Source organism: Rattus norvegicus, chromosome 2 (genome assembly GCF_021556685.1).
Source record: "Rattus norvegicus strain SHRSP/BbbUtx chromosome 2, alternate assembly SHRSP_T2T, whole genome shotgun sequence".
NCBI lineage: Eukaryota > Metazoa > Chordata > Mammalia > Rodentia > Muridae > Rattus > Rattus norvegicus.
Window position 1 is genome coordinate 86,340,931 of NC_141535.1, and position 22,979 is coordinate 86,363,909.

Sequence of the window (22,979 nt, forward strand, 5' to 3'; positions counted from 1 at the left end):
CAAGAAACTGTAACATTCAAGTTGCCTTGGAGACTCCAAGATGTTCAAGATGCCAGAGCCATGGGTTATGTGCTAAGTATAGCTGTTAACGGAGTGGAACCAGACCAGAAGAAAGAAGTTTGTTGCAGACAACAAAGATGAAAAAGAAGTAGGAGAGCTGAAGCCTCCTTTGACATCAGCTTTGTAGATGCAGAGTTTGGAGTTTGCTTAGCTGGTTTCCTGTCTCGCTTTGGGAATTTCAGTTAAGTGGTAGGAGGAATCTCAGAAAAGGCTTTGAACTTTGGACTTTTAACATTGTTGAGACTGCTATAGACTATGGGGACTTTGGAAGTTGGACTAAATGTATTTTTCCTTATGTTATGTTTAGGTATGGCCCCCATAAACTCATATGTTTGAACAAGCCTATGGAGGCCAGGGAGTGTAATATGATGGTTTATATATGCTCGGTCCAGGAAATGACACTACTAGGTGTGGCCTTTTTGGGTTAGGTGTGTCACTGCACTGTGGGTATGGGCTTAAGACCTTCATTCTATCTGCCTGGAAGTCAGTCTTCCACTAGGAGCCTTCAGATGAAGATTTAGAACTATCAAATCTGCCTGCACCATGTTGGCCTACATGCTGCCATGCTCCCACATAGAAGATAATATACTGACCCTCTGAATCTGTAAGGCTGCCCCAAATGTATGTTGCTCTTTATAAGACTTGCCTTTGTCATGGTGTCTGTTCACAGCAGTATTAGTTAAAACCCTAACTAAGACAATGGTAACAATGAAATTGAACTATGTTCCAAACTAAACCCTTCAAGTTGCTCTTGTGTACATGTTGTATCACTGCCATGAGAACACTTACTAAATCTTCATGTCATAATGCAAGTTTCAATGTGACATTTAATACATATGAATCAAGTAATTTTTCCCTTTTCCCGTTATTTCTCTACCATTTGCCCCCTTCTCCCAAAAGTATTTCCTCTCTTCTTTAGTTACATACCCACACACATATTTACATGAACAAACTCATATGTAGAGCAAGCAGTGTCCAAAACTATAGAAATGTTAGTGGCTGCCAACTGCCTGAAAGTCACACAGATTCCCCTGCAACACTGGAACATTTATCTCTTCAACTTATTGGCTCAGAACATCTGACAAATTTTTCTGTGAAGCAGCAAATATGAAGGACGTCTGTACCTTGTCCTGGCAGAGTTTGGCAATTTACTCAATTTACTTTCTTTGTGTCCTGCTTCTCTATAGCTTATGCAATATGTGGTCAGCAGTTGAGGCAAGGGCAGTTTCTTGTCCAGTGGCAGTTTGTCACATTTGCAGCAAACTCCATAAGGAGGTTCTTCAATGCTCAGCATCTTCTTCAAAGGACTCTCTGGGTTCTGCCAACAGCTGCCATTTCTCACTGTCAAACATTAATAAAATATCTTTCAATGCCGTACACTACAGATTTCTCATATTTCTGAAGACTAACATTCTCAGCATATTTGAATAGGCATACATTGCATGTCTCTAGCTATTTACTATGCCATTCATTTAGAAAACTGTGGATTGATGACTTTATGAAGGGTAGGGTAGGCACAAGATAAGACAAGGCCTGTGATTGGGCAGTGAATAAGTAATGTGGGTACAGAGTTTTTGAGAGGAGGAAGAAGAGAAGAAACGAAGATGGAGGAGAAAAAGGATGACCCACCTCTGTGTGGCTTTAAATAGCCACGGGTAGCTATGAAAAGCATAAAAGGGATGGATAATTACAGGACAATTTGTCTTATCTAGGTGAGCAGTGTATATCAATATGAATTAGCTCTGAATTTATTGTGTGGACATCTTGTGGAGTGAGAATTTACTGATATATATCTGATTGATAAATTACAAGACTTAAGAGTTTTGATTTTAATAGGTTACTGGGAGTTGTAACTATAACCATGGGGGGCAGATGCTGGGAATGTGAGCAGGGTTCCCAGCAGAGAGTCCCAAGGTGGCGGTCGCTGCTGCGGCCAGAGAGTAGCCAGAGCCAATGTGGTGCCAGCCATAGAAACAGAGATACTGCTAGGAACAGAGAGTAGCAGGAGGTAGCATGTCATGGTATCCTGTATCCTTTTCTATTATTTACTGCTATAGAAAACATCTGTGATTTAACTAAACCAGTATATGTTGAGATTTTGCCTTTTCCTGTCTATTGTAACATTAAGTGGAGGCCCTCAAGACCTGGAGTGTTCACCTAGCCCCTGTGATCCTGCTCCACATTATTTCTGATTGGTAAATAAAGATGCCAACAAGCTAATAGCTAGGCAGAAGAGACATTGGTACTGTTTAGGTTTCCTGGGCTTGTGGTCAGGAGAACCAGGAGAAGAAGAACATGCAGGAGGGAGAAGGAGAAGCTGCTATGGGTTAGGTGAGCCATCAAGAAATGTGAGCTGACTAATTGGAGTTAAGTGTAGTCTAGATGAAATACTGTAACTATGAAGTAATAATTTGAAGTAAATATATCAATAAGAATTTAGATTCTGATAGCATGAAGGCTAGGTATCTGCCCATCTTTTGTAATATATAAGGCTTATTGTAAATATAAAACTTTTGTGTGTTCTTATTCAGGAACTAAGTGGTAAAGGCGGGATAGAAACCCTGGGCCAGGATTAAAATATTTCTGCAACATATGGCATTTCAATATCTGCCCCGTGTTGGGTGTCAATTTGTTGAAATAAATTTCCAACCCCAATAAGCCTGTGTAAAAAAAAACAACTCAGTTAAAATATTTACAAGCTGCATGACTACATCGTGCAGATTTACCACCATACTACTCTCTTCTCCAGCTATGAGATCCCTTGCTATTTGCGGTTTCTTCGGGCCATGTTTTTCTGCTTCATCTTCCTTCCACTTCTTTTTCCTCCATCTTCCTCCAAGTTTGCTTTGAGATCAAGTATGTGGTCAGTTTGGGAGAAAGTTCCATGAGAGCTGAGAAGAAAATATATTCTTTTGTTTTTGATAAAAGGTTCTGTAGATATCTGTCATATCCATTTGGTTTATAATGTTTGTCAGTGATGGTATTTTTTGTTTAGCTTTTGGCTGAGTAACCTATCTCTATAGGTGAGAATGGGATATTGAACTCTCCAGTGATTAATATGTTATGGCCAGTGTGGGATTAACCCTGGTAATGTTTCTCTTACAGAGTGTCCTTGAATTTGTGACACAGATGTTAATTGAAACATCCTTGTGGATTTTTCCTTCAATGAGTTTGAAGTGTTCCTCTCTGTTTGGTTTGTTTTATGATTAATTTGGGTTTGAATGCTATTTTGTTACAACTTAGAAGAACTACATCGGCTTCTTTCTGAGGTCCAGTTGCCTAGAAAATTAGTTTATACTTGTTTACTCTGAGGTGATAGCTATCTTTGATGTTATGTTTGATGAAACATAACAAGTATGTTTCTTGTAGGCAGCAGGATGGACTTTTTTCCTTGTATCCATTCAGTTTGTCTATTTCTTTTTATTGAAAACTTATCCTGTGTCTGTTTTTGAGGAATTGATTCTAATATTTGGTGGTTTTATTATTATGTGACAAGGAGACAGTGGTAGTTTGAATATGCTTGGTCCATAGGAAGTAACACTGATAGGAGGTGGCCTTATTTGAGGTTTAGTCTTGCTAGAGGAATCAAGTCATGGTAGAGGGGGGGCTTTGATGTCTCACACATATGGTCAGTTCTAGCCAGTGTGACCACCTCTTCCTTGTTGACTGCAGAAGATATTCACTATCTGCCTCCTGCAGATAAAGATGTAGAGCTCTTCACCAGTGGAAGGGGAAGCCCTTGGTCCTGCCAAGACTGAACCCCCAGTGAACGTGATTGTTGCGAGCTTCTTGGGGAGAGGGCGGTAATGGGGAGAGGATGGGGAGGGGAACACCCATATAGAAGGGGAGTGGGAGGGGTTAAGGGGATGTTGGCCTGGAAACCGGGAAAGGGAATAACATTTGAAATGTAAATAAGAAATACCCAATTTAATAAAGATGGTGAAAAAAAGAGAGAGATAATGCTCCCTCCTACGTTTACTTCCTGCTTTAATATTTTTATGTAAAGCAGATCATGAAAGCATGAATTTTTCATTCCTGAATAAGATTCTATAAGTAAATCTGAGCTTTCAAATCACAACGTTTTAGCAGAGATAGCGTGGGAACATTAGGGTGAAAGGAAAGAGCCCAAGTTTCCCGTGCACGCCCACCTGCAGGCATACAAAAACGCTTCCTTGGGTTCCCGGAAGTCCTTCTAAATAACTTGTGGGAAATGTAGTCCCAACCACTGTGGCGTCATCAGAATGAGCTGTCAGCATCAGGCTTCCGCGTTCTTTCTTCAAACTTCGCTTCTCCTCATTATTTGTGCAGTTGTACTTTTGAACACTGCGTTTGGATCTCTGTCATGGAGGTTGGTGCAGGCAGCAGCGCCGTTTTGCAGATCAGAGGAACTGTGCAGGGTGGCGGGTAGGACGCAGAGGGAGGTGACTTGAGCTGGTTGGGAGACAGGAGATGCTGCTGACCTGGAGGTGCTGTGCTGACCTAGGATGGGCCACTGCGCCTGGGCACTGGTTTGAAGAGGAGAAAGTTGAAAACATGATTGCAAGGGCAGGTTGGGTCTGCTGACTGCCTGTGCTGAGATGCTGAAGGGAGCTCGATCATCTTTACTGCGGAAACGTGCTTTGCTTAGCTGAGCCGTTCTCAAGTGGCTGTAGTCAGACATACAGAACCTGGGGACATCTACTACCTCCTATACTGTATGTCCTAAAGACCACTACTGGTTTGAGCTCAAACAGCTTCCTAAAGTTCCAAGTGTCCAGTGACAGAGAGTTCTGTGAGGGTGATTGTTGTACGGGATATTAGTTCCTTTTCCTTTGGAATTAATTGTTAGATTTATGAATGCCTCGGTTTGAATAGGAATTCACAGTGTACAACCCTATCACCTGAATCATCACAAGAGATGGCTATATAACCACAGAATAATGTTGGAATTGGTACGAACCAGTATGTGCACAATCCAGATAATTATGGATTTTATACATCAAATTTAAAGTCGCCAGACAGCAATACTTCAACAGTTCTGAGTATGTGTACTATCCAAAATTTGGAGTCCATTTCTCATATGGGAGATGACTGGTGCGATGAACGATTGTTGGTGGGTCTGGACTGTCTGAAAGGAAAGGGGGGAAATGGCTCTGCTCCTCTCCCAAGCTCTGTACATTGTTCTCTTTAATCTGCCAGGATCTGTACTATGTTCTTATCAAATGCCTCTCTTCTGTCTGTTCACATTATCAGCAGTGTCTGAACCCTCTTAAATTTACTCTGTCCCTCAATGTGACATTCAGGCCTACTGATGCACACTTAATTGTTTTAGAAAGAATTCCCTAAGTTTTTCAACTGTGTTTGAAAAGCTGTAAGATAAATTTGGAAAGCTGTGGTACACCTGGGGTCTTATAATTTTCACATAGGTTCCTGTCCATGCAAAATGCACAGTTCTCCTCTTAAAGGGTTAAGAGAATAGTTTACTCCAGAGCCGTGTGACTAGCCATGATCTGAGAAAACAGATTTAGTTTAATCCAAATTCCATACTCCAACATGGAATCAGTTTCATGGTTTTACAGAGCAAATAATGTCATTAACTAAGGAAAGTTTAAAATACATTGGTGTGAGTCTGATAGAGGCATGTACTATGAGACATGGGAGATACTCTATTCACCTAAGATACCTTCTAATGAGATTTTAGCTTTCGGACTGGTAGAAGCTCATGTTCTGCCAAGTCAGTGGATTGTGAGAGGATTTTATCTGTTTTCACAAGCTGTGTGGTCCACTATGGAATGAGGCAGGGAGTGACTGTTCTGAAGGTAAAATCAGCCCAAGATATATACAGCTACCCCTGAACCTGTAAAATTCCAGGCTCTGTCCCTCAATGAATTTCCACCTGGGCCATCAGTCTCTGTACACAAGAGTTTTTCATTTACAACCAGACACAGGGTTTTTGTTTTTTAGGATTTCTCCTCCACAGCCCCTCCCCAATCTAAGGTAATCTTGCTTATATTGTCACTCTTCAGTCAAACTGAGTGTTAGTGAACTGGAGATTCGGCTTATGGTATTCAAGTCTACCCTCAGGAAGCATGGACTGCAGACCACCTTGTCCTATCTACTGGGATTTTCAATGATTTTGCAACCTTATCTAGGATAGTTAATCTTGGTAATCTGTAGGAAAAATATAACAATTTGTAAAGTGCGAATTGTGTTGTCCTGTACAGCAAAGCACATCTTACAGTGGTCCAGCAGCATGGTCACATATAAGGTACAGGCACCAAATATTTATATATATTTAAAATTCCACAGCCTAGTGATTGAAGAATGAGCTTAAGTGTATTTTGTGATTCATTTTTGTCAAGTCTGTATTTTGAGGAGGAGTCAGGAATCCTGGGGTTCAAAGTCATCCTCTCCTTCATACTCAACTCAAGTTTAGCCTAGTCTATATGAGACCCTGTGTTTTAAAAAGATTCTTAAAGCATAGTTCTTTGGGTGTTATAATAACTTCTTCAAGTTCCTTTCACTTCTGAGCACCAGTGACCTGACAGAAATTAATACAATTGACATCTTCTAATTATAAAGATGTTACTAATGTGCTTTAGGAAGTTCTATGGAATGTATTTGAAATCTTAAACCCACATTTTCACTAGCATCTTTTTGCTAATGACTAGTGTTGGGAATTAGAAGCTTGTTTCTATTTATAGTGTGGGGAAAGATTCTCCTCTTTGCCTGCCTTGACCATTCCTCTGTATTTGCAGGGAGTGTTAGTTATCTTTGCATATTCTTCTGTTATTTTCTGTCATGATCTTGGGGAGATTTCTTCTGAATTTACATGAATCTTTTAAGAAACAGCATTGCAGTTCTACAGATGGGAAGTGATAACCACATCTACCACTGTCCTTCACTTCTGGTGTCACCAACATCCAGGCAGTAGAGTAAACTGTCAAGGTGGGATTCCTCCCTCTTCCTCAGGGAGGAGTCCAATCTCCTATTGTGAGCAATCCTGCCCTTTTCCTCAACGGCTCTTTTCATTTCACCTGAATGTTATGTGAGTGATGACATGAATGAAGGACTTACTGATTTTAACAGACTCAGGTGGGAACCTTGTCATGTTTGACAAGTCATTTATGGAAAACGTTGAAAGGTCCTTGTGTTGGGTGATGTCTTTCAGTTCCTGGTGATGGCTGTCAGAGGCCATGAAAGGAATACACAAGCCTTATTTGTACTGATTTTAATGGGCTTCAAAACGACAAATGAATAAACCTGAGTTGCACAGGTTGCTATAATTTTCTGCTTTTAAAAAAAAAATTATTCATTATGTATACATCCCACAGCTTTCTGCCTGCATGTACGCCTGCAAGCCAGAAGAGGGCACTAGACCTCATTACAAGATGCTCCTGAGCCACAGTGTGGTTGCTGGGAATTGAACTCAAGACCTCTGGAAGAGCAGTCAGTGCTCTTAACCGCTGAGCCATCTCTCCAACCCCAATTTTCTGCTTTTAAGTTAAAATATTTCAGTCGGGCTGGGGATTTGGCTCAGTGGCAGAACACTTGCCTAGGAAGCGCAAGGCCCTGGGTTCGGTCCCCAGCTCCGAAAAAAAAAGAACCAAAAAAAAAAAAAATATTTCAGTCAGTGAGTCCAAAGACACTTTTCTTTTTCCCTTTTCCCTCCCTTCCTCCCTCTTTCTTCCTTCCTCTCTCCCTTCTTCCCCCTCTTTCTCTCTCTCTCTCTCTCTCTCTCTCTCTCTCTCTCTCTCTCTCTCTTTCTTTCTTCTTCATTTTGGCATTCCTTCCCTTGAAGTAACAACCCACTTGTACTACATTCTCTTCCACTTTATCATGAAAGCATATTGGAGTACATTGAAGATCTTTCTGCTCCAGTTGCGATGACCATGTGATTTTTGTCCATAATATTCTGTCATTTATTGCATTTATTGACTTGCATACGATGAACCATTCTTTCATTTAATGGATAAAGCCAATTTGTCACGGTTGATAATGTTTTTGACATGTGTCTATATTTTTTTTGCAAGTTTTTTTTTTGAGCACTTCGAATCTGACTACCTTATGAATATTGGCTACTAGTGTTTTTGTCTTGTAGTTTGTGCTGTGTCTCTACCTAATTTTGTTATCAGAGTGATAATAGCTTCATAGAAATAGGTTTTAGGTGGGCCTTATGTTCATATATTTATTTAATGGTTGAGGAAGGATTAATTGTAGCACTTTGAATGCCTCTGTGAATTGTTGTGAATCCATCTGGGCATAGAATATTTTTTTAGCTGGAAAACTTTTTATTGAAATTTCGGTCACCCCATTTGATTTGAGTCTGCTAAGAGTGTTAATTTTCCCCCTTTGATTTTGTTTATTTATATGTAAAACATACACAAGAATGAAAATAAAATCTCAAGAAGACTAAAGCTTTGAGACCTGTTGAGGTCAATCCTATAGGTGAAGATTGTAGTTCTAATTACCTACATGAAACTATGAGAAAGAATACAGAGAAATGATAAAAATGGTAAAATGAAGAAATTTTGGATATATAAGAACAAACACAATCCAAATCCTGTCAAATTAATAAAAAGGAAAGAAAAAAAACAAAACAAGAAAACAAAGAAACAAAATAACCAGAAGGAAAATAATTGAACATAGGTCAAATAACAAGATTCAAATGATCATCCAATTCACAGAAGATTCATTAAGAAGGTAAACAAGATTGAGGGACACTTGACCCAGATCACCAAGAAAAATAGGACCCAAATGATAAGGGTCAGAAATGAACAAGGAGACATTACAACAGACACACACAAAAAAAATAGACAATCAAAAAGGAACATTTTGAAAACTTGCCCTTTTTGGAAAATTTAAAAGTTATCATCCTGACTCTCTTGGATGGAGGACTGGAGGACTATGGGCATCCTTGTTCTTTTATGTGAGTGCTAATTGTCACTGCGTTCCTCATTTTCAGTGTTGCTTGTGTTCTCAGTGGCCCTTTGTATTTTAGTAATTTTTGCTTCCCATTCCTTTCTAGAGGCTTGTGGCTGTGCTCATCCCTCTCTATAGCCTAAAATGCTGTGATCTGTATTTTCTATAGGTTTGGGTTATAGAATATAATTCTTGAAATGCTCTTTATATTGTGGATAGTTTTTCTTTTTCCTTCAGCTACTGCAGACAGTTGTGTGGTACAGTAGCTTAGGTTGGACGTCATAGCTTCTTTAGGACTTGGAAGACATTTATTTCTTCAGGTTCTTTTGGCTTTCAAAGATCCATTTAGATATAGGCTGTTATTTTAATAAATGTGTTTTTTCACTTACAGATTTTTTTTATTCCATGAGTATTTTATTTTCTGGTCTTATCCAATTAGTGTTATTGGTAGAATTTTTTAATTTATTATGGGTATCTCTTTCCTTAGTTTAGGGAAGATTTCTTTTACAGCCTCTATGAAGATCATATATGTGCCATTGCCTCGGAATTTTTCTCCCTCATCTATACCTGTAATTTGAAGACATGGCCTTTTCACAGTCTCTAATATTTCCTATATGTTTCATTCCCACAGATTTTTTTCTTATTTTATTTCATATTCTTATTTTATTTTTTTCTAGATCATCTACCTTATCTTTTAAGTTCTTATATGCTGTCTTCTGCTGATTAATTCTATTGTTTTTCTTTTAAGCTTTCATTTTGGATTTTGGGCTTTTGACTTCTGTCTTCATTGTTGCTAGAGACCTCTTCAGTGTTTCTCTTTATTGAATTCCAGTTTGAAATCCTCGAATGTTTTATCATTTCCATCATTCTGATGTTCTTGGTTTCTTGGGCATCACAGCAGCATTCATTCTCCTTATGACCTTTGTCTTTAATGGCACTGAGATGCTTCTTTATGCCTTTTAAAAATGTTTTGGAGTCTTTGGTGAAGTTTATGATTGTACTTATAAAATCCGTGTACTAGTGTTCATCTAAGTAATGCATAATTGCCAATATTTCTATCTCGTAGAATATTGAGGAGAAATACCAGTGTGACCTTTTATATTGTTTATTTTTCTATGAGAACTGATCATAAGGTTTTTAGGAGAAAATGCAGGCATGTCCTAGCAGTCAGCCCATCCACAGGAAAATTAAATATTGTTTAATTAGGTTTAAGTCTTACTTCATAATAGCTCCCTTTATTCTTTTCCGTTATAAAACAGCTCTGTATTCTTTTAACACCCTATTTTTCATTATATTCCCCTTTTCTTTGATTTTGAGTTCATCTTAGTGTCCTTGGAAGTGAACTTCTTTAATTAATATGAAGTTTAACTAAATCATAAAGAAAATAATAAGGGAATTGTGGTACACAATTTGATTAATTTGAGATACTATTTAATGATGATACAAGATTCAATATGGTCATTTGTTACAACATGAATGTTGTTAGATTTGTGAGCATGAACAAAGAGAAGAAGATCAGGAAAAAGTTGAGAGCAACAGATAGGACTACATATCAGTACACACGAAAAGGTGCACAGGAATATGGGATGAGTGTTGTGTGAATGGAGAAATCTGGCTTGTACCTTGTAAAGAGACAAGTGAGGGGCTAGTGTTCATCTAAGTTATGTGTAATTGCAAATATTTCTATTTTCTATCAGTTGGGGGAAATGAGGAAGATGCTGCTGCTCTAGGAGCCTCATGCAGGTCTGCAGTCTCTCCTTCTTGATGTTGTCTGCTTTGGCAAGACAGATTAGCTTGGATGACAGGCTGTCCCACAAAACATCGCTTTGCTAGTTGTAGCAGAGAAGTAAGGTTGAGGAAAGTCAGCTGTATTCACATTGGAATCCTGTTTTTACAAGCAAGATTTGTCAGATGAGAATGGACATTACTGCTTCAGGCATAAATAGACAAGTACCACTTGCTGTGTGACCCTGCTTCCTATGCTATCAGACTGACTTACCTGTATCAGGAGCACTGCTGACCCAGGTCACTAGAACTAATCCACTTTGCTTGGTGCTCTGAGATTACAAGTGACTTTGCCAGTCTTCTTACTCTTTCTAGAGAGGAATTTCTGAAGAGTTAACCTGTCTCAACTTTAGAAAACAACTTGGCAAAGGAGAGACTTCAGGAGAGAAAAATGGAATTTGTGCCTCATTCCCAAACTCCTTATTCTGCCCCTATAAATGATTTCAGCCTTCTTTCCTCTCTTTTTATACTCAATTTCCCATGAGAGTGAGTCTGTCTTTCAGTTTGTGAGCTAATCAATTTACTCCTGTGTGTCAAAGATCAGACTCCTGTCTGTTTTCTGTCTTCTGTCTCTTTTTATGCTGTCTCAGAAATCTAAGAGTATCAAAAGTTGAATCCAAAAGATTATAAATCAAGTTAAAGATATAATGTTTATTCCATTGGCCAATAATCTCAGGAAAAGGAAACTTGGCAGAATATTGATCAATGGATGTCTTTTTTCATTTATGTAAGATAAAGGAATTTTAGGATATGGATTTTGTACTGAACCCATGGGAATTAAGACCTCAAATGGCAATGGGTGGACCTGGGTTGAAAAAGAAAAAGACATAAAGAAGACAAAAGCAATAGTTTGGAACAGGATAAAGAGCAGGAGCAGGTTATGAACTGATGACCCAAAGGCAAGCAAGGTACAACAAGCACTGTAATATTAGTAGATGGAAAATGGCCAAGGTCACCAGAGATGAGTCACAATATTGGCAATGAGAACACATGGTAGCTCAGAAACAGCTGCCTTGGGGCAGATAACCACAGTCACAGGAGAAGTGTGAGATCCCCATGTAACTGACTCCTTCATGGCACTGCATCCTGTGTCAGATTTGCCTGGCCACGTCCACTACTGGACGAAGACAGAGAACTAAAGTTCCCATTGTCCTTGCATGGGGCCTCTGAGGCAGCCTTGTGTCTGGCTAGATTCCCCCACAGTGACTGAACTTATTGCTGAATTTCCTATTAAACCTTGCTAATATATTTTGATTGTTTTTATCTACCAATTCTTCATGTATTCTTCTACCCATTGACTGCTCAAACTCAGACCCTTAGTGCACTGTCATTTGCATCTCTCTGTACATGCTCAGGATGCGGACCTCAGCTGAAAGGTGCTCATCAGATTTGCATCTTCATCGTATTGGTCATTGTGATTGTGCATATTGGGTTAAGAAATATCTTCTCCATCACCACAGCTCTCTACTGTGAGACTATGTGCACAATGTGTGCTGTATTATAATACAATCATGGAACTAAATGTATATGTTAAGAAAAAAATGTAGGAGTTGGGGATTTAGCTCAGTGGTAGAGGGCTTGCCTAGCAAGCACAAGGCCTTGGGTTCGGTCCTCAGCTCCAGGAAAAAAAGAAAAGAAAAAGAAAGAAAAAATGTACTGTTTTTCTATTTTTCATTGTGCTGGCTAGAGTAATGTACACTTGAAATAAAGTATAGCTATACTATATGTGAGTATAGGAAACGTCAATTTAGGAAATACACTTCTAAGATCAGGCTGCGTGTTACCCTGTAGAGTGCTTTCCTAGTGACTGATGGAACGTGGCACACACTGATATTCAAAGTGCTACATCTGGGCTGGTGACCATGGTTTCTATAAAGAAGCAGGCTGAGCAAGTCATGTAGGGCAAGTCTATAAGGAGAACCCCTTCATTATCTCTAAATCATCTCCTACCTGCAGGTTCCTGTCCTGTTTAAATCTCTCTCCTGACTTCCTTCAATAATGAACCATGCTATTTATAAGCCCAATAAACCCCTTTCTCCTCAAACTGATATTTGATCATAGAGTTTAATGGCAGGAATAGAAGCTGTAACTCAGACATCAATGTGTTATATTTTGGTACTATTCATATCTAAGAGATTGTTTGATCATCTCTAACTTGAGTTATAGACAGTTGTAACTGGCTATGTGGCATTTAGGATCCATGTCCTTTGGAAGGGTAAACAGTGCTCTTAACTACTGAGCTATCTCTTCAGCCCCAGCACATTGTATTGTAGTTGTTCTTGTTCTCCATTTTGTGGTCCTTTAAAGTATTAAACCACAGAAATTTCTGGGACCTTCCGCCATTGACTTTCCTTAGAGATGAGTCCTGTGTTACCCCCCAGCATCACATCAATAGTATTTTAGGGCTATTACTTATCTCTATCAGAAGTATTTACAGCTCTCCTCTCAGTCAGGGCCACCTTTAGATTTATATGCAGAAGCACATGATGTCTCTTGGTACTTATATTATTATTCATGGTTATAATCAGCTTATTGAATAAAAGTGGTTATTTCTATCCCAGTTCAGCTTCAAAATGAATGAGACTCAGCTTATTATTTATTTGGTGTTTGCTCAATTACTGGGGCATTACTCCTAATCTATTTTTTCTAAATAGTAGACTGGCTACTTCCCCATCTGTGTTCCCCAAATCTTTGCTGTTTGAGTCTTTCCTGAATTATTTCTGGTCCATCAGTCTGTCCAGAATGGAGGCAGGGGCATTTCACTTTAGCATGTCTAATGGAGACCTTCTGTCCTCCCGTCTTCTCCTTCCCCTCTCTATTTCTCCTTCTCCTCCACTTGGTCTTTACCTTTGACCTCCAGCCCAGTCACTAATCCCTGCCTACCTCTATTTTCCCCCATAATTGATTATTGCCAGTTTGATTTAACCAACAGTTTTAAATTGGAAAGCAAGGTTTACACAACAAACACTGGTGTACATGAGAATTCACTTGTCTTGGGGCAGCCAGATCTTGGGGTATAGAAATTAGCATTTGAATACATAGAAGCACCAGACTAACCCCCCAACAATAATGTGTGGTGTTTATTCTTTTTTTTTTTCAGGATATGTTGTCATTCTGTGATGTGGCTATGTACTTTTCAGCAGAGGAATGGGAATGCTTGGGTCCTGATCAGTGGAAATTGTACCGGGATGTGATGTTGGAAAATTACAGCAACCTTGTGTTCTTGGGTGAGGACAAATTCTATGATGAATTCTTAGTTGTCAGTATGAAAGTTATTCCCTTTGTACAGTACCTCATGGGAACTTGTGCTTCCCCAGTGAGGTTCATAGAGTACTTTAAAGGAAAATTAACATTATTCATATAGCTTAGAACTATTTCTTCTTGTGTTCATACCACCCCGTTAAATGTATCATTTGTATTAGAACGTCAGTGGTATGCCTTAAAGAGACTGTGACACACACTTAGGTTTTAAAGCTCTCCTTGTAACTGAGGGATATGAAGCTTGGAACCCACAAACTCTAAGTCCCTCCTAAGTATTCTGAAATAGAATACTTAGAACAGAAAACACATGAGAACTAATCCTGTACATGCCTTTTTTTTTTGTTTAATTTTTAAATCTTTTCATCCTTGCACACACAATCCTGGAGGGACATTTTATTTCCCAGGAGAACATACTAACAATGTTCCCTTTTCCCACAAACAGGTCTTGCTTCCTCTAAGCCATACCTGGTCACATTACTGGAACAAATAAAAGACTCTTCAGATATGAAGAAACAAGAGGCCATCACTGTGCACCCAGGTGTGTCAGAAGGAGGGTGTCAGAGAAAAGAGTAGGGAATTTTAAGATACAACATAAAGCCATTGAGACAAAATATTCTGTTATAACTCACCTTTTAAAGATCTGATTTTATTTTTCTTTCAAAGGAGAACATCATGTAATGTTTAGGATGCTTTGAGTCCCATAAGTTTTGTCTTCTTCTACCATGAGATTAACTTGTGTTTCCAAGACAGCCTAAGCTCCGTCATTTCTATGTAATCTTTAACTAGGCTATTTATGTTTTTCATAAGATATGTGTACATGCATTTTTAAAAGTTATGATTTTTCTTTATCCCTAGCCAGCTCACAAATGAAAGAGTCAAAGACAATAATGTGTTTCTGGACTCCTCCTTCATAGCTAGTCTTCCTTTCCCCCTTCTCTGTGTATTTGAATTTGTGTGTGTGTGTGTGTGTGTGTGTGTGTGTGTGTGTGTGTGTGTGTGTGTGTATCTTCTTCCCTGGGATGGCAGCAGTCCAGTTCTATTTTTCTCTTCAGCCCAGCCATTGGCTGATTAGTTTTTATTGACAAGTAAAAGAATAAATGGGACCATTACTTATACAAATTTGAGATTGGAGATTCTGAGAATAAGCATTACAATGCCATGTCTGGTTGGCAACAACATATGGGGGCGGAAAAATCAGTTTTTATATAATACGAGGATAATCTTTACATGATGTACAAAAACACTATGCCTAAAGATATTTATAAAACTCTTTGCCTTGGGTCCTTGAAATTTATTATTTCATGTTATTATGGAAAGTGTTTTTTTTCTTTTTTTTTTTAGTTAGAACTCAACTGTTGATTCTCACTGGCAATGCCATTTTATACATGGAACAAATCTTACTTAAATTAACAGTAGTAAAAATTAAACTTCAAAGATAAAAATATGTAACAACAAAGGAAAAAGCAGGAAGTAGCTCTGCTAGCAAACAGGATACGCAAGTTCTCCAGCACTCAGACACTCGGTGAGGCGTAGGGAAACCTAGGACAAAGGCTGCGTTCGTTCATCTGCGAGGTTATCAGTGCATGTTCAGTGCTGAGACTACTCATAGCACATACAGTCTACACAGAGCAGCATCAGACTACAATTCACATTTGAGAAACACAAATTTAAGAACCTGTGCCATCGCTTCCCAATTCAACAGACAGCTAACACAATGACAGTTCCTCATTTCAGCTTTTTCCCTTGCATATGGGTAATACTATGTCTTCTTCTTTTAATCAGGACATGTGACCTTGCTGTACAAAAGCTCCTAAATGTGGAAAAGTTCTTCCAGGTTCCATTAGTTTACAGTTACCTCAGTACATGTAAACACAGAGGGCGACTTGGGATTACTAACGAGGACACTCAGAATGTCACTACCTACAAGCAGCAGCAGCCACAGTGCAGGAGAGTTCTAATGCCACTGAACTTTCAAAATTAAACTATATACTTTTAATGTGTGTATATGTATACTCAATGTATATACATACAAATACATATACACATACATGTATATTGTTCATTCAGGTTTTGTATACTCAGAAAAAATAATATATATATTGTTTATTCAGGTATTTTCCATGTTACACTATTTTATACTTTGTTATTAACTCATCATAAAATGTTTACATTTGTTTAAGGGTTTGATTTGTATTTATATGATGCTATTATGGGTTTTCACAGTTGATGTTATGCTTTCCTTACAATTTTGACTTTGATTAACATTCCCTTGTTTCTAGTTCTTTGTAGTCATGGTCTTCTTATTTCAGTGGAAGTTTGCATGACTTTCACCTATGCTGTGCTATAAATTAGGTTTCAATGAGTAATGGTAGAAATTTCAATGTAGCTTATCAGTTTTATAGACAAATGCAAGTATAAGTAAATTTTCGATTTTTAAAATATATACTGTAAATATACAGAATATTAATCTGCTTTCATTCATTTCTCAACCCTTCCTCACCAGGGGCAAAAGGCTATATGTGCAAAGAATATGGCAAAGGCTTTGAACACAAAAACGTGTATCAGAATCACCAGAGAACTCATTTAAGAGTAAAGTCCTACAAGTGTGAAGAATGTGGCAAGTCCTTCCATTTTCCATCATTATTTTCTGACCACAAAAGAAATCATACAGGAGAAAAAATCTACAATTCTGAAAATTGTGGCAAGAACTTCCAATATCCATCATTACTTTCTCAAAACAAGATAGTTCATACAGGAGAAAAACCTTACAAATGTGAAGACTGTGGCAAGACCTTCCATTATCCATCAAGACTTTCTGACCATAAGAAAATTCATACAGGAGAGAAACCACACAAATGTGTAGTATGTGGCAAGGCCTTCAATTATCCATCAAGACTTTCCAACCATAAGAGAATTCATACAGGAGAAAAACCCTACAACTGTGAAGTTTGTGGCAAAGCTTTTCACGATCCATCAAAACTTTCCAGACATAAGAAAACTCACACGGGAGAAAAACCATACAAGTGTGAAGTATGTGGCAAGGACTTCCATTATCCATCAAGACTTTCTAAACACAAGATAATTCATACAGAAGAAAATCCCTACAAGTGTGGCATATGTGGCAAGGCCTTTGATTATCCATCAAGGCTTTCCAACCATAAGAAAATTCATACAGAAGAAAAACCATACAAGTGTGAAATATGTGGGAATGCCTTCTGTTTTTCATCATCACTTCGTAAACACATGATAATTCACACAGGAGAGAAACCCTACAAGTGTGAAGTATGTGGCAAGGCCTTTGGTTCTCCGTCAAGACTTTCCAAACATAAGAAAATTCATACAGAAGAGAAACCATACAAGTGTGAAGTATGTGGAAAGGCCTTCCACTTTCCATCATTACTCTCGGTACACAAGAGAATTCATACGGGAGAAAAACCCTACAAGTGTGAGATATGTGGCAGGGCCTTCCACTGTCCATCAATATTTTCTGTACACAAGAGAATTCATACTGGAGAAAAACCCTACAAATGTGAAGTGTGTGGCCAGGCCTTCAATATTTCATCAAAACTTTCTCATCACAAGAGAATTCATACAAGAGAAAAACCCTACAAATGTGAAGTTTGTGGCAAGGCCTTTCATTATCCATCAAGACTTTCCAAACATAAGAAAGTTCATGCAGGAGGGAATCCCTACAGTGGTGAAATATGTAGCAAGGGCTTCAGTTATCCATCAAGACTTTCCAAACATAAGAAACTTAATACAGAAGAGAAACTATAGAAGTGTGAAATATGTAGCAAGGCCTTCCAATATCCATCATTACTTTCTAAACACAAAATCATTCATACAGGAGAAACTGTACAAAGATGAAGTCTGTGGAAAGGCCTTCCATTCTCTATCAAGATTTTCCAAACATAAGGAAATTTATACAAAAGGAAAGCTATACAAGGGTGAAGCACATGGAAAGGCCTTACATTATTCATCTTTACTTTCTAAACACGATCATTCAAACAGGAGAGAATACCTAACATGGTGAAGTATGTGGCTTGGAGAGGGGTTTTGAGAGAATGGATGTTTGGGAGTGGTGAAAAAATAACTTGAATTTAAATTGTGGGTCCAAGCTAGTAGCCTATATTGAGCTCGAGACAGCTTTTGAGACTGCTTTCTGTATATTCTGCTCCAGACAGTTCTCTAAGCAGTTCTCGCTTGCTCTTCTGAAAAATTCTCTGGATAGGTCATCTTTTTTAGATTAAAACCCAGTCTTATTTACATGTCAACCCAGCAATTTATCCAAGTTCCCTTTTGATTATCCCATGAATCAGCATCTCATAAGCCCAACCCCCTGATTCTTGGGAGATTGGAAGCACTTTTCTCAACATTGCAAAACAATTCAGACATCTGCCTGCTCCTGTTAAGCATAGACAATAAGCTAGCTGTGTGGAACCTCATTCTGAGATTGCCATTCCTACCACAACCAGGCCTAACCTTGCTCTGTCCCAAGCAGACCCTGAACTCATGAATCTTCCTGCCCTTGTAAGCAGAAACAAAAAACTAAGCTGGGTGGTATCTTCTTCCATTACTCCTCCCTAAATCTTTTTATGTCTTCCATAGTATCTTCTGACAAGTTGTCTTTGAGTGCAGCTGCTTTTGTTTTTTTAGATTTGTGAAGCCACTCATGTAATTCATATTGCCTTCTTATATTTTGCATTGCTGAGAAATTCTATATCTTTGGACTCATGTCTTCAGGGTTGTTTCCCATAGCCTTAAAGACTGTCCTGCTGGTCTTAGTATTTACCATTTTGCTGAGGCATTAGCTACACCTTTGACTCCTGGTTAATTATCATGGAGTCATTAAAAATTAACAGAGAGGACATTCCTTGAAGGAGGAACATATATGTACATTATTATACAAGCAAGCCTTATGACCACAGCAGCCATCAACACTTATGGAGCCACATGCTGGCCCTGTTTCAGGGATGGGAACCGTGTCAGCCCAACCACAGCAACTTGTCTTATTTCTGCCCACCTCCTGTCTCCCTCTGACTTGTCCCTCCCACTGTATCGCCTGCAGAAAAGAGCCAGCCTTTCAGAGATATCAACTGGGTTTCTTCCAACCCAATAGGAGGAACAGGCAAGACCTCAGAGACAACCCCACTCTGACTGTCAGAATGCACACAAAAACCCAAAGTCTACAACCATAATGTATGCTGTGAACCTAATACAGACTGCTTCTGGCTCCATGATTCCCGCTTCAGTCTCTGTGAAACACCATATGATCCCCGCTTAAATGATTCCTCAGGCAGTTCTTTTGCAGTGTCCTCAACCCATCTTGTTCTTAGAATACTTTTTCCTTCTCTTCTGCAGGATTCCCCAAGTTCCAAGGAAAAAACCTGATGGAGACTTCCAACCTGGGTGCTCTGACTAATGTTTGGCTGTGGGTTTGTACCTCCATTTTCCACCAGCTTTCAGAGAAAGTTACTCTATTGAGTGGACTAGGCATGTATCTCTTAGAATACTATGATGGTGAATAGGTATGGCCCTCATAGACTCATGTGATTGAATTCTTGTCCCATAAAGAGTGACACTATTAGGAGATGTGGGCTTTTGGGTTTCCTTGTTGTAGGATGTGTGTCATTGTGGGAGTGGGCTTTGAATTCTGTACTCAAGCTATGCCTAGAAACAAAAACTCCTGTTCAGTTTTACCAATGAGGACTCAGGAACCAGATATCATTGTAAAGCCTGCTAGCTCAAAGAATCAAAGAATTCACCCAACTGACCTTACTTCTCCACTGACATCCCAGATGGAAAAAGCTCTTTTGTTCCTTTTCCACCCTGTCTTAAATACACTTCAAAATTCTGCCTTTCTGTTTATTTATGTTCACTCCCTGCTAGCTTGTTGCTTGTTCTGTCTCTTCACTTATGGTTGTATTTATTTGACTCTTGAATTAAAGGTGTGTACTAGGGCTAAGCCACAATACAAAAAGGGTTTTCCAGTTCACAATCTTGGGGTTCATAATGTGATAAAATATCCTGCAACATTCCCACCTTTTATCTAAATAAAAGACTCTTTCTCTAACATCAATGAACTACATAGTATATGGTAAGTATTACGTTCAAAATGACCAGTCCATTTCTATTTGCTAACTTTGAAGAACATAGTCTGTCCTCTATTATTGTGAGTTCAACATTTTGTATCTAAATAACATTTTATCATAACTTCATTTACCAACCTAAAAACATATTTTTGTGCCTTAAAACATCAACTTAAGCTTAATTATGAGACTATAGCTAACTGGTCTTTAACCCATTATATACCTGAGAAGGGAAATATTTCCTGAATAAACAGGAAGTGGAGAGCAAGCAGCTTCCAAACTATAGAAATGTTAGGGACATCTGGCAGCTTGGCAGTCTCCAAAAATTCCCCTGCAGCATTGGACTATTGGCCCAGAATACCTTACAGATTTCTCTGTGAACAAGATATATAAAGGATTTCTCTATCTTGTCCTGGGAGAGTTCAGCAGTCTAAGTTGTGTCCTGCTTGTCCACAGTTTAGACAGTATCCGATCAGCAGTTGAGCCAATGGTAGCATGCCACATTTGCAGCAAACTCCATTAGGAGGTCCCTGATGCTCGTCATCATCTTCAAAGTAGTACAGGGGTGCTACCAGGAGTTGATCTTTCTAATTGTCAAAAATTAATAAAATATCTTTTAATGCCATATTCTACAGATTTCTAATGTTTCTGAAGACCATCTAACAGTTTCTGTATATTTGAATAAGTAAATGTTGCTTATCTTTAGCTGTTTACTATCTCATTGACATAGAAAATATCTATGATTAACTGAACTAGTACCTAACAAATCCACAAGTGTGAATGACTTAAGAGGACTGAATTATCTAGAGTGGGGCCGACTCCATGACAGGCTGCAAATTGGCAATTTGTGATACTAGGACTACATTTTTCTTTTCCAGATTAGAACATGGAAACCAGAACCTATGATCATCCAACCACAGCCATGAGCCAATCTGAGGACACTTTGTCATCTGGCCTGAAGTAAGCATAGGTACCTAAAATGATTAAGCAAATCCCATGGGAAGTCTCCAAAGCCTAACCAATTGTAGAATCAGTTACACCTGTAGAAATAGAGCTAATCAATCAAGGTTAAAGGGCACAGAACCCTTCCTGGAATTCCTCTAACTGACAATCAAAGCTGGGCCTGTGAGTCTACTAAGGGTCTCCATTCCCAAATGCAGAGACCCCTGCATGTAGGAAATTCTTCTGAATAAATGCTCTTTGCTTTTGCATACTATTCGAGTCTGGAGTATCATTCTTTTGTGATTCTTGGATCCTAATATCTGGCTATTAAATTGCATTTCTTAACTATCTTAAACAATTTTTAATGGCAACTTTCAAATGAACTTGTCTTAGTTAGGGTTTACTGCTATAAACAGACACCACGATGAAAGCAAATCTTATAAAGGACAACATTTAATTGGGGCCTGCTTACAGGTTCAGACGTTCAGTCCATCAACATCAAGGTGGGAGCATGGTACCACCTAGAGAAGCATGGTGCAGGCAGATCTGAGAGTTTTGCATCATTTGAAAGCTACTGGAAGACTGACTTCTAGGCAGCTAGGATAAGGGGCTTCAGCCAATGCCCACAGTGACACACCAACTCCAGCAAGGTCACATCTCGTAATAGTGCCACTCCCTAGACCAAGCACATAGAAATTATCACATTCCAATCCCTGGCCCCCATAGGGTTGTTCAAGCATATGAATCTATAAGGGCCCCAACTAAACATAGCATAATGCAAAATATATTTAGTCCAACTTCCAAAGTTCCCATAGTCTGTAGCAGTTTCAACAATGTAAAAAGTTCAAAGTTTAAGGTCTCTTCTGAGATTCATCAAATCACTTAACTGTAAACCCCAAAGCCAGACAGGAAACCAGCTGAGCCAACACCAAACTATGTATCCCTATGTCTGACATCAAAACACTCTTCAGATCTCCAACTCCTTTTTCATCTTTGTTGACAGTGACACTTCTTTCTCCTCGGCTACATCTACTCTCTGTTAGCAGCTTTTCTCAGCAGATAGCCCACAGTTCTACCTCTTAAACATCTTGGGGTCTCCAAGGCAACTTCAGTGTTACAGCTTTTGTTTCAATGTCTGGGATCCACACATGAACTTCTGGACTCCTCCAAAGGCTGGTGTCACTTCTCCACCTTTGCCCTCCGTAGCACTCTAAGCTTAGGTTGATCCACTCCATGGCTACTGATAGTCTTGGCGATCATCCCATAGTACTGGCATCTCCAGTAAACTGGAATCTTCCACTGCATCTAAGCTTTACCAAGAGACTCTCCTAAGTATTTTTTATGATGCCAAGTCTCAAATCCTTTGCATGACCCCTTCAGTCCTGGGCTGTCAACTGAAACTGAAGCTGCAACTTCATAGATGGCCTTTCCTCGCCTTTCACAATGCCTAGCCTCAGCTGCTCTTCATGACCCCTTAACAGCTTCAAAACCAGTACCACCTGGTTATACATTACTAGATATAGCTGCAGCATGAGGTACAACCTTGACTATCTCTGGAACACAGCTTCTTTGTGCTTTCTGAAAACACTTGGCAGATGATTTCATTTCAGTTATGATGATTTCTTCTTAATCACCACTGATTTCTTAGCTCTAGCTAACCAGCATCAATTGTCCCCATAATCTTTCCCCCTTGAATATAAAGCCAGAGCTAAATGACCAAAGCTACTGTGTTCTGCTGCTTCCTGTGTCTGGAACATGGCCCAATTGTTATATTCCGTTACTGCCAGCTTTCTGTTTTCCAACTTCTTCACTGCTTAAATTTAGCTGTCCTGGAACTTGCTCTGTAGACTGACTTTGAACTCCTGCCTGTCTCCTAAGCACTGGGATTAAAGGTATGTACAACCATAGTTATATTTAAGCTTTTCTTCACTTAGAACTTGC

The 22,979-nt window shown here is 39.0% G+C and overlaps 1 protein-coding gene across 4 annotated transcripts; it reads left to right on the forward strand.

The window, feature by feature from the left end:
- The first annotated feature begins 4,284 nt into the window (after nucleotides 1-4,284).
- Zfp457 (zinc finger protein 457) lies at nucleotides 4,285-21,312 on the forward strand. 4 transcript variants are annotated; one of them, XR_015674295.1, is made up of 6 exons: nucleotides 4,285-4,408; nucleotides 13,847-13,973; nucleotides 14,450-14,545; nucleotides 16,511-18,041; nucleotides 19,369-19,500; nucleotides 20,975-21,312. XR_015674295.1 is itself a non-coding variant. In XM_087640050.1 (4 exons), exons 1-4 carry the CDS (start codon nucleotides 4,403-4,405, stop codon nucleotides 17,782-17,784), a joined length of 1,503 nt encoding a protein of 500 aa, XP_087496176.1. In that variant the 5' UTR covers nucleotides 4,285-4,402; the 3' UTR covers nucleotides 17,785-21,312. The 4 variants fall into 4 exon arrangements, 1 of the variants encoding a protein (XP_087496176.1); XR_015674296.1 differs by having other exon boundaries at nucleotides 19,369-19,442; XR_015674294.1 differs by having other exon boundaries at nucleotides 19,369-21,312.
- The last annotated feature ends 1,667 nt before the right edge of the window (nucleotides 21,313-22,979 follow it).